The sequence below is a fragment of the Arachis duranensis genome, unplaced genomic scaffold (genome assembly GCF_000817695.3).
Source record: "Arachis duranensis cultivar V14167 unplaced genomic scaffold, aradu.V14167.gnm2.J7QH unplaced_Scaffold_608113, whole genome shotgun sequence".
NCBI classification, from domain to species: Eukaryota; Viridiplantae; Streptophyta; class Magnoliopsida; order Fabales; family Fabaceae; genus Arachis; species Arachis duranensis.
In genome coordinates this window covers 1502149-1513055 of record NW_026264987.1, presented here as the reverse complement: position 1 = coordinate 1513055, position 10907 = coordinate 1502149, and the positions used below count along the sequence as shown (strand labels likewise).

Sequence of the window (10907 nt, the reverse complement as noted above, 5' to 3'; positions counted from 1 at the left end):
TTAATTTGAAACAAAATACTCGTTATCTTCATGTATAATTTTAATAAATAATTTTTTTTAATTTTTTAAATTATTTTTAATTTTATTATTTTTTTAAAGTATTAATTTATATTGTCTTTTTTTGTTTTTTCGTTTTCTTTCTCCAATTTTTTTCAATTAATCATAATTAATTATTGTTATTATAGCAATTTTTTATATTTTCTATCGTTTTGATTTAATGAGGCTTTGTATGGTAAAAGAAGAAGGTGAGATAACACCTTTATGGATAATTAGATTGATAATGTTTATTCAATGGTTTAGAAGAACAAGATATCGATAGAAGTTTTTTTCCAACTCCTCGTAGATGGATCAACAGAGATCGAGAAGCAGGATATGATCTCATTTTCAAAGATTACTTTACAGATGAGTAGATATATAATGCTGGCATTTTTCGACGAGATTTCGAATGAGAAGACACGTGTTCTTTCGGATAGTAGACGCTCTCTCAAATGTCTATCCGTATTTCCAACAGAGGGTGGATGCAACTGGGAGAAGAAACTTGTCACCACTGCAAAAATGCACTACTGCGATACGGATGCTAGCATATGACATAGTAGTTGATGCTGTTGATGATTATGTGCACATAGACGAGAGCACCACTATTGAATGCTTGGAAAAATTTGTTGAAGGTGTCATTTCGGTGTTCGAAGATGAATACTTGTGAAAATCAAATTCAAATGATGTATGACGCCGGCTACAAATAGTGTAGGGTCGTGACTTTCCTGACATGTTGGGTAGTATTGATTGCATGCATTATCAATAGAAAAATTGTCCAAAGGCGTGGAAATGTATATACATGAGTGGTTATCGTAGGGTTACAACCATAGTACTTGAGGTTGTAGCATCTTCAAACCTTTGAATATGACATGCATTCTTTGGAGTTTCTGGTTCAAATAACGATATCAACGTGTTAGATCGTTTACTAGTGTTTGATGATATTCTAAATGATCGTACTCCGGAGGTAAATTATACTATCAATGGTAACAATTATACTATGGGATACTATTTATCAGATGATATTTATTGTCAATAGATCATATTTGTCAAATCAATCTCAAAGGCACAAGGGGAGAAACGCAAGTTATTTGCACAATATCAAGAAGGGTAAAGAAAAGACGTCGAACGAGCATTTGGAGTGTTGCAAGTACGCTTTGCATTATACGTGATTTTGGCAAAAGAAGAAGTTTGCAAACATAATGAGAGCTTGTATTATATTGCATAATATGATTGTTGAGAATAAAAGAGACACTTATGCCAGAAATTTTGCTCAAGGCTTAGAGTATGAGGATGTCAAAAATGGCTTATCACAACCTCATTTGGGAGAGAAAGATTTTGCATCATACCATCAATTTCTTCCAAAAAATGCCCAACTTCGAAATAGGCGGCAGCATCGACAATTGAAAGATATATGGCAATTTCACAATGCTTGTCGTCAACTATAGAGCTTAACTATATTTTTCTTTATATTAAGTAATTTTACAAATTAGTTTAATCTCGAATTATATATTGTGTATTATTGTTATATATGAAGTTATTATTTTTTTAAATATTAATATTTTTTAATAGTGAATTATTTTTGAATTTATAAATTTTAATAATATTATTGTAAAAAAATATTACTACATTAATTTTAATTACTTTAATTAATTAATTAAATGAGATTATAATTGGGACTAAAGTTAGTTCTTTTTAACGAGAAGAGAGATACTTTGAATTTCTATTTACTCTTTATGACGCAAAAACTAATATAGAATTATTTTTTATGACAAGTGAGACATAAATAATTGGGACTATAATTGGAACTAAAGTTAGTTTTTTTTAACGAGAAGAGAGATACTTTGAATTTCTATTTACTCTTTATGTTTATAACGCAAAAACTAATATAGAATTATTTTTTATGACAAGTGAGACATAAATAAGAAATATGATGAATTTTTTACTGGAGATGGTCTAATGTCTACTAACTTGTGAAAGCTAATGCAGGACTTCACCGCTGCCAAGGTCAGCAAAAAAAATCACTCCCTCAAATTTTTAACCACTTTCTTTTTTATGAATCCTAACCTAGGAAGAAAGAGAGAGAGAGAGAGCGCTGAAAATTATTGTCTAATGAGAGAAAATTTTATCCTGATGGAAGAAAAGGCATTGTGAATTTTATAATCAAGTTAACTGTGGGGTAATGCGTGGCTGAATAACCCATGCGTGGAATCTCTGAGTTTCTATTTGATTATTTGAGCCTTTGAACAAAAAGGAGTTTTTATAGCTTTTTACTTCTTTTTCCCAACTAAATGACAAGTATTTTATGTTGTTGCTAAAATCTCGAACCAAAATCATGTATCATTTTGAATTGAACTAATAATGTTACATGCTTAATATGATTCTGTTTTTATATTTGGCAGATGAATCAATCCATATATTAGAGTTTTGACTAAAACTAATGAAAATTATAGGGGGAAGTTCAAATGTATTTGACAAAGATCATACTTTGATTACAGTATGAATTTAATATTGGCTATAAAAAGATCAGCTTCCTCAAATTAATACATTATAGATAACCTCTTCTACAACAATAAATCAATGCCTATAGCACAGTCGATATTAAACTATTGTAAAGTCTGGGCTACATCTGAGTCGTGTACATAATCTATTTTACTGTATTTATGTATAATTTATTTATAAAAATATTAATATATATTTGGTTTAATTATTCTGTAGGTCTTTTCTCTGTCGATCTAGCATCTTTCTCTGTGACCGTCGTTGTCATTGCCACCCACCACTTCTTCCGTCGTGCTTTATTTCTTCACCGACCTTTTCTTCTTCTCTTCTCTGCGACATTGAAAGAGGAAGTCTGGTGCCAACTACTCCCCCTATCAGAACTGGCAACTCTCTCTCTCATATTCTCTTCTTGAAAGTCCTGAAACAAAATTATTTTCAATTTGAATTTGAATCAAATATCGCCCAGTTACTTCTTTGGATTGAGAACAGCAAAGTGCCCAACATTAAAAACATAGTAACATACACTTGTCAATCATACACAGCTCCACGTGGCAAACACAGAACACTCCACTTGTCGAGCAAATACCACAACTATATTCTTATTATATATTAATAGATATTTGGCCTATGTTTTGCCAATATTTTCAGTCTTTTGTTATTAATTCATTAAATTTCATAGAATGGAGGGGGAATCACGACGGATCTAAATGCTAGTTAATCTCCAAGTGAGCCTTTCACGCTATTCAAAGCTGCTTGCCTGTGTTGCAGCAATGGACGTGAGCAAGCAAATAAATTTCAACCTGAAAAATGTAAAGGAAGCAATAAATTATATGTAGCCCAGCTCTTTATATAAGTATTGACAATATTATGCAAAAATGGTTCGAATTTAGAAACTATCAAATGTTCAAATGTGATGGATTAGATGAATATGCCATATTGCCATGCACTATATTTTTAATTGATTGATTATCATAACACTTTTCACTTTCTTATTTTATCACAAATGTGACTAGTGAACTTGCAAAGTCTAACCGGAAATGTTAGTAGACTTCAACTTTCTCCAGTGTTCCTCCTTAAAGAAACAAGCATGTCCGATTATGGGGAACAAAATCGAGCATGTCTTGTATCTCCTTTGAATTAGGAACCTAAAAGCACGAAACAAGCAAAACAGACCAGTCAGGTAATCACCACAGGTAACAGGTACAATAAAAGATTGGCGCACCTCTCCACAATGAAGGGTTACAAAAAGACCTTGTTCTCTGGCGAATTTCAATGCTGGCAAGTATCTTTTCCAAAAAAAGATAACGGGAGACTTTGATCTAAAGCATCATTACGAATTATTATGCTAGAGTCCTTGAAAGATTGACATACCATTCGCCAACCTTTAGATTCCCAGATAGGTCAATTCCAACCACCCCCAAATGCCTCATTTCCAGTGCCAGTTTGACCTGCAACACAGAAATGGAGTGTTGAAAGTATTAAGTAGCAAGCATCAAACTTAAGGATGCTGAAATTACTCATCTTACAGTTTCCATAGTTGCTTATGTTGTCTCCCTACGATCAGCACTCAAGAGAAGCCTAACAAAGATTTTCTTCCTACTATTTCCATCACATTTATCATTTGTAGCTGGAGATTCTAAAAGATTTCTAGGATCCTCAGTATAAGGAATTAAAGCCACATCAACCGAGCTGACAAATCTTATCCCTTCCAATACAGCTTCAACATAAGAACGTTTGCTCATTCCTTGGGAATCGTTTTTCTGTAAGGAATTAAGCCAAAAAATTCACTGTCGAATCAATAGAAAAAACCAAAAAGAAAAAAAAGAGTCCGCATCAAGTACCAAGCTCTTCTAGTTACCTTTGGGGTGGTTCTCAATTCGAGATAGACAACCTTTTCTGATGCGAAATCTTCAACAACCTGCATTCAGAAATTGCTTCTATAAATGCAAAGGCTGAAGGCATCGAATTTAGAAACATAGAAATTTAGATAGTAAGCAACCATACTTCATTCGCAATTCTTGTAACAGTCATGTGATCATCTGTATTTACAAAACCACAACCACCACCATTATAAGCCTTAAACACTATAATAGTAACAATTACTAACACTAAAAGTGACAATCAAACAGTCCCTCATATCACAAACACTAGCAGAGCGCGTAATTTTTACAATCAAACAGCTGTTAAGGGTCAAAATCAGTCCCAAAATGAACATGAAGCTGAACAACAGTGATAGGGCACACTAAAAATAAAACAAGAAAATAGGAAAGGAAAAAAGGGAAAAGGAGCATACTTTTAAGGATAACATGCTCCACTTGGGAAAAATCTATTAGACCCTTGTCCCACAAAGCTCTAGCGAGTTCTCTGTGCAACAAAAAAAAGGATAAGAAGAAACAGAATGAGATGAAGAAACAAAACAAGAGAGAGAGAGAGAGAGAGAGAGAGGAAAGGAGAAAAGGAGTACAGGAGAGTGGAGCCTCTGATGGATCCATTGAGGTGAGCATGGAGTTCCACCTTTGGCATTGACATCCACCACTCCATCTTTTCTTCTTCCTCAACACTGAAACTGAAACTGCAAGTGCTTCGTTGGGTGTTGGGTAAGAGTAAGAGTACACTCTGGTTGGTTCAGAAGAGACTGGCCAATGGCCATTCACTGAACTCATCCAAGGGCGTGTATCAGACAAAAAATAAATTAAAAAAAAAAACAGCACTCAAACATGTTGAGGATTTAGGGTTCATGCCACGATCATTGTGATAAGATCCCAATCAATGTTATACTTGTTGTTAATTTTGAATATTCAACTATTATTTCCTATCTTTGAAATACTTAGTGTTGTTATTTGTATTTGTACATTAATAAGTTTTATTCAATTTTAAATTTATAATTCTTTTAAGAATAAACTATCATTTTTATCTACAAAAGTTGAAAATACCGTCATATTTATTTATAGAAAATAGAAATTATCATTTGTATTCATAAAAGATAAATTTTTGTAGACAAAATTATCTAAATCCTCGAAAATTAAATAAAATTCCCTATACCATTCTCTCCACTACTACAACCATCATCTCCCTCTTCTCTATCTCAACGTTCTCAGCGACTCCAATCCTAACATTGATCACATCGCCGCTCAGTATCACCGCCTTACCCTCCTCCTCAACCACCACCTTAACCTCTTCGCCACACACTCTCTCATCGGTGTCGGTAGCAACTCAACAACACCAGCACCATCATCACCAGCATAATCATCTAACGCAAAGAAATCCTAGATCTAAGGATGCCGCAGAGCGTCATGGCGGTCGATACCAGTAGGTTGCTCGTCAGGACCTCGAGAACAATGGCGAGGACGACTCCCCCGCCGCCAAGAAGTCCAAATCGGAGAAGTTCCCTCTCAACAGCTGCGAATTCGCCATGGCCATCGCCGTATTCTTCATTTTCACCATTGGCCTTTTCTGTATCTACCTCACCGCCTCCGAATTTGGCCGCATCAAGCTCCCACGCACTCTCTCCGATCTTCTCCTCCTCAAGTAAATAAAGATCCCTCTTTTCATTATTATGTTATCATCTTCATAGATTTATCTAAATCAAATTAGTATTAGATGAACGTAACATTAGTGATTTAGACAGGTGGGAGAAAGCATCTTTTTTTTTGTGAGAAAAAAAAAAGAAAATTTTCGAATTTGTTGTATTGTTTTTAGAGTAAGTTTTTTTGTATACAGAGAGAATCTTTCAGCATATGGCGAAGAAGTGAAAGAAGAAAAAGGAGGAAGGAAGGGTAGGGATGGCGATGGCAGTGATGGTGATGGTAATGGAGGCAGTGATGGTGATTGTTGGAGAAGAGAGTGGTGGTAAAGTTTGGAATTTGAGTAGCTAAAAATATTGAGAGAGAGAGAGAGAGAAAGAGAGAGAGAAGGGAGAAATGATGGTAATAGTGGTGAAAGAAGGATAGTTTAAGAGTTTTATTTAATTTTTTAGGGGTTGAATAATTTTGTCTGTAGAAATCTATTTTTTATGGCCATGGATTCCTTGCTCCTACATTTTTGTAGGTTTATCGTTAACCATCATAAAAATAATTACAAAATGTACCCCATTTTTTTTGTAAAATTAATAAAAAAATAAAAGTGAGATACTTGAGGGGTGTCAGTGTATTTATAGTGGTGAACCAATAACAATCGTTGAAATAGTTCCACTTTTTAAGGAGGATAACTGTCCCTTTATCTTAGGAAAATTGAGATATGGCTCCTGGAAGTGGGTGAGAGATTTTGGAAGGAGTTACTTATTTGAATAAGTGTTATCTGCCAGCTAATCTTTACTTCCGACTTTCTTAGAGCAAGTCGTAGTTAGGACCGACTTCTTAAGGGAAGGTCGGTGTAGAGTGAGGGTCGATCTTTCGAATTGGACCTCTCTTTTATACTTGGGTCTTAGTGTTGGGACAAAGTATGAACATTAGCCTTATAATGTTGGCTCCCAAATATTTTTCAAATTTTAATAGGTATAAACAAAAATGTTATATGCATACTAAAATAAATTATTATGTATTTATAAATAAATATATATTATTTAATTTATTTTTATTGTATATTTTATATTAGTGACAGATTTAATATCTACCTAATATAGTTGAAAACTTGAAATAATTCTAAATCTTTAATAAATATAAATGTAACAAATATATAAAATTATATTAAATTTGTTAACTTAAGAAAAAATATAAATTAGTTTTAAAAAATAACTTTTAGAAACATTCTTAATTTTTTAAATATGATTACACAATTTTTTTTATTTATTAAATATAAAATAAAGTTTTCGTACTTTACGAATGCATGTAAATAAGTGCTTTTAATTTCCACTTACAACGAAAAATCTCAATCTTCCCCCCTTCACTTTAAAAATATTTTTATATGCATTGATTAATAAAATCACTACATTAAATAATAAATAAAACGTAACCTACAGTCAATTTTTTTCTTTTTTTCTATTGTCATAGACGGATCTAGAAATAATATTATGAAAGGCTAATAATATATATAATATCAAAAAATAATACAAAAATTATATAATAGAAGATGTATTATAAAAATATACTGATAGAGAATATATTTTAAAATACAAAAAATATGTATGTACTTTTTACTAACGAAGTGGTCGATTTTTCGTATCATAAAATTCATCGACAATAAAAATGTCAAAATTTTTAACCAATTTTCTTTTCAATATAATTAAAAGATAATTAGCAAGAAATCCATCTTTCATTTTATTTTTGAGTTATTTTTCATAATATTCATAGATAAAAAAAATCTCTCAATTGTAACAAGAAGGACCGTCACAAAAAAAATTCACTTTACGAGAATTTAAAAATTTTATTTAATTAAAAAAATATTAGTAATAATATCTTTTTCAATTGTTTTTTAATATTATTACTTAATTTTTAGATATTATAAATCATTAATATTTAGGTTGAATTAAACTTTTATTTATAATAGACTAAATACAGAATAAATTTTTTAATAAATTAAATCATATTTAATAACTTATTATTTTTTTTTTAAAAAAATAGTTGGGGACGAGGCCTCCGCTCGCCCCATATTTCCGTTTCTATCTACTACTTTATCCTCTCATATAAAAAAGTTTAGTGACACAAAAAAATAGAAGAAAATAAAGATCTCCATTTTAAAAAGGATTATTAATCTATTAACAAGCTAAAACATTTGAAAAACATAAAGATAAAAGTAGGATATGAAAAGCAAACAAGCATTACAACAATATCTTTTCTGTTCCAACATTCATAAGCTTGATTAATATTTATTCCTAACTTAGAGATTGGTATTTGTCACATACATACCCATCTAACATAAATATTTTAAGTTTGTTTCGTTTGTTGTTCATTTGTTTGTTTGATTTTTTAAGTTGTTGTCATCTGTGCTCAACTTTTGTGTTGAGCTTTTCTTTAAAAAAAATATATATGTAACTTATAATGGTCATGAATGATGAATGATAATCATGCTTCAGGGTTTAGCATTTTCCTTTTGAAAGTCACAAATGCCTTTAAGAAATTTGAGATAGGGAATTGAAGGAAATCCCAGAAACACGAACGACCAGCAATTATCGGAAAGCGTTGTGACAGCATTGCAGCATGCTTGTGTTAAATTGATGCTTCTTTGGAACTGAAACAGTGCCTCTGTGACTGCAGACACACACTCTGGTGTGTTGTAGAATGCTTTGAGGCACTTTCCGGGATCTGCTTTGCCCAGGCCCACATGTGAAAGCCCAATCTGAGCCCAAATCAACATGCATGCAGCTCCAACTGCCACCATTCTCGTCAAACTCAAAGCCATTGCGATTGAGAATTTGTGCAAGTTTCTGGCTAACTATATATATATATAATTAATTAATTGATGAGTTACTTAAGAGAAGTTTGGCAACGTAGGGGTAATTAATCCATCCAAATTACTGTTATTAGAGATTAAATTATTAATTATCTACGCCCAATAATGTTACTTGGTTGAATGAATCACATGCATGTAGTTATGTAGTGAAGAATTTCAGCTTTGTGCAAACTGTCACGTTTCATGATGAAGTACTTTGTGCTATGAAAGAAATCAGGCATGTGTGGCACATGATGACACATGCAAACACTATAATTTTGTTCCATTTATTTATTTATGGTAAACGAAGCAATATAATCTGGTTTTACATCACGTAAATTTATCCTAAAGTAATCTATCCTTTTATGAATGATGTTATGATATCTAAGATCAGGCCACTTGATTTGGGGAACTAAATTACCCAACATACATTAGAAGAAAATAATATAAGACTAACTGATAACCTAGTTATGTCGTAATCGCTGATTGATTAGTAAAATTTCCCATATCTCAAAAATAACTAAACATAAATTGTTGTATCAAAGCTTAGTTGTTTCGGGAATGAAGAAGCTTATCCCTGTGTTCTCTAATTTTATCCATATCAAGATTGCTCTGATGCTATTGTTGGATTAAAATAGGATTAATTATTACATTAGTCTTTAATTTTACCAAATTTGTAATTAGATACTTCCATAACTTAGCATCGGCTAGAAGAAGGAACAACAGAATTGATTTCCTAGTAATTAATGGCAGGGTGGTGAGGAACCAGGCCAGAATAAAAATGGCAATTACAGGATTCTATAAAGAGCTGTATCGACAGGAATATTCTCCGAGGGTTGGACTTCGTGATGGGATGATAAAGCAGATTAATGAGGACGAGGCAGCAGAGCTAGAGGTGATGTCATCGCCTGAGGAAATACGAGAGGCAGTATGGGATTGTGAGTCCAGTAAAGCGCCGGGTAGTGATGGATACAATATGAACTTCATAAAGAAATGTTGGGGTGAGATAGGCAAGGAGTTTACTGAAGTTGTATTGGGCTTTTTTCAAAGTGCGAAGCTACCATCGGATGCGAATGTAACATAGGTGGCACTAGCTCCAAAATTCGTGGGAGCTAAGGAAATTAAAGACTTAAGGCCAATTAGTATGGTTGGTTGTGTCTATAAGGTGATATCTATAGTCTTGGTGAGAAGAATGTGGTTAGTGATGCCAGGTTTAGTGGGAGAGACTCAGTCTGCATTTGTAAAGGGTCGCAAAATACATGATGGTGCTCTCATTGCTTGTGAGACGGTCCACTGGTTGAAGTTGCGCAAGAAGCAGGCGGCAATTATCAAACTAGACTTTTAGAAAGCTTATGACAGAGTGAGATGGAGCTTTGTGGATGTTGTGCTACAAAAGATGGGCTTTGGTCTTACATGGAGGGCATCGGTGAAGGAATGTGTGACTACAGCGTCTATGTCGGTGTTGATTAACGGGTCACCGTCCAAGCCATTCAAGATGAAGAGAGGTCTTAGACAAGGAGATCCTCTTTCTCCTTTCTTATTCGTCCTTGTGGTTGATGTCTTGCACATGATGGTGGGTGAGGCAGTCAGGAATGGGCGCGTTTCTCCACTGTTGGTGGGAAGGGATATGGAAACCATACTGAACTATAAGAGGCTTCTGCGTGGTTTTGAGTTGATGTCGGGCCTGACTATTAATTTTGATAAGTCAAATATGATTTCTGTTAACTGTGAGCAGGAGTGGGTGACAAGTATGTGTGGATTGTTGGGATGCGCCGAAGCTAGTTTACTTATCAGGTACCTAGGAATCCCTCTAGGTGCAAAGTGCAAACCCTCGGTTGGTGAAGACCTGGAAACCGATCATAGACAAGGTGAAAGATAAGCTCAGCTTATGGAAAGCCAAGTCCCTCAACAAAGCAGGCAAGCTGGTTCTCATAAAATATGTTCTAAATATTCTGCCGGTTTACTACTAAAGCTTGTACAAGATGCCTAAGGCAGTTGCAGAAAAGATA

General features: G+C 33.5%; 2 protein-coding genes and 1 non-coding gene across 3 annotated transcripts; 1 reads left to right on the top strand and 2 right to left on the bottom strand.

Annotated features, from left to right (window-relative positions):
* Positions 1-2602: 2602 nt before the first annotated feature.
* Positions 2603-5266, bottom strand: LOC107462342 (N6-mAMP deaminase). The gene is made up of 9 exons (XR_008005515.1): positions 4997-5266; positions 4826-4896; positions 4537-4571; positions 4391-4450; positions 4059-4292; positions 3904-3980; positions 3565-3677; positions 3056-3332; positions 2603-2950 (listed from the first exon to the last, which is right to left on the bottom strand). It is a non-coding gene; the product is annotated as a N6-mAMP deaminase (transcript).
* A 3272-nt stretch (positions 5267-8538) lies between these two features.
* Positions 8539-8868, bottom strand: LOC107462332 (uncharacterized). Its single transcript, XM_016080911.1, has one exon. The coding sequence runs from the start codon at positions 8866-8868 to the stop codon at positions 8539-8541; it is 330 nt and encodes a 109-aa protein (XP_015936397.1).
* Positions 8869-10294: 1426 nt separating this feature from the next.
* On the top strand, positions 10295-10777 carry LOC107462323 (uncharacterized). Its single transcript, XM_016080902.1, has one exon. It carries the CDS (start codon positions 10295-10297, stop codon positions 10775-10777), a length of 483 nt encoding a protein of 160 aa, XP_015936388.1.
* Positions 10778-10907: the final 130 nt, after the last annotated feature.

Excerpts from the sequence above, each read along its gene's own strand:
- LOC107462332 (XM_016080911.1), bottom strand. The coding sequence starts at position 8,868 with ATGGCTTTGAGTTTGACGAGAATGGTGGCAGTTGGAGCTGCATGCATG.
- LOC107462323 (XM_016080902.1), top strand. The coding sequence starts at position 10,295 with ATGGGCTTTGGTCTTACATGGAGGGCATCGGTGAAGGAATGTGTGACT.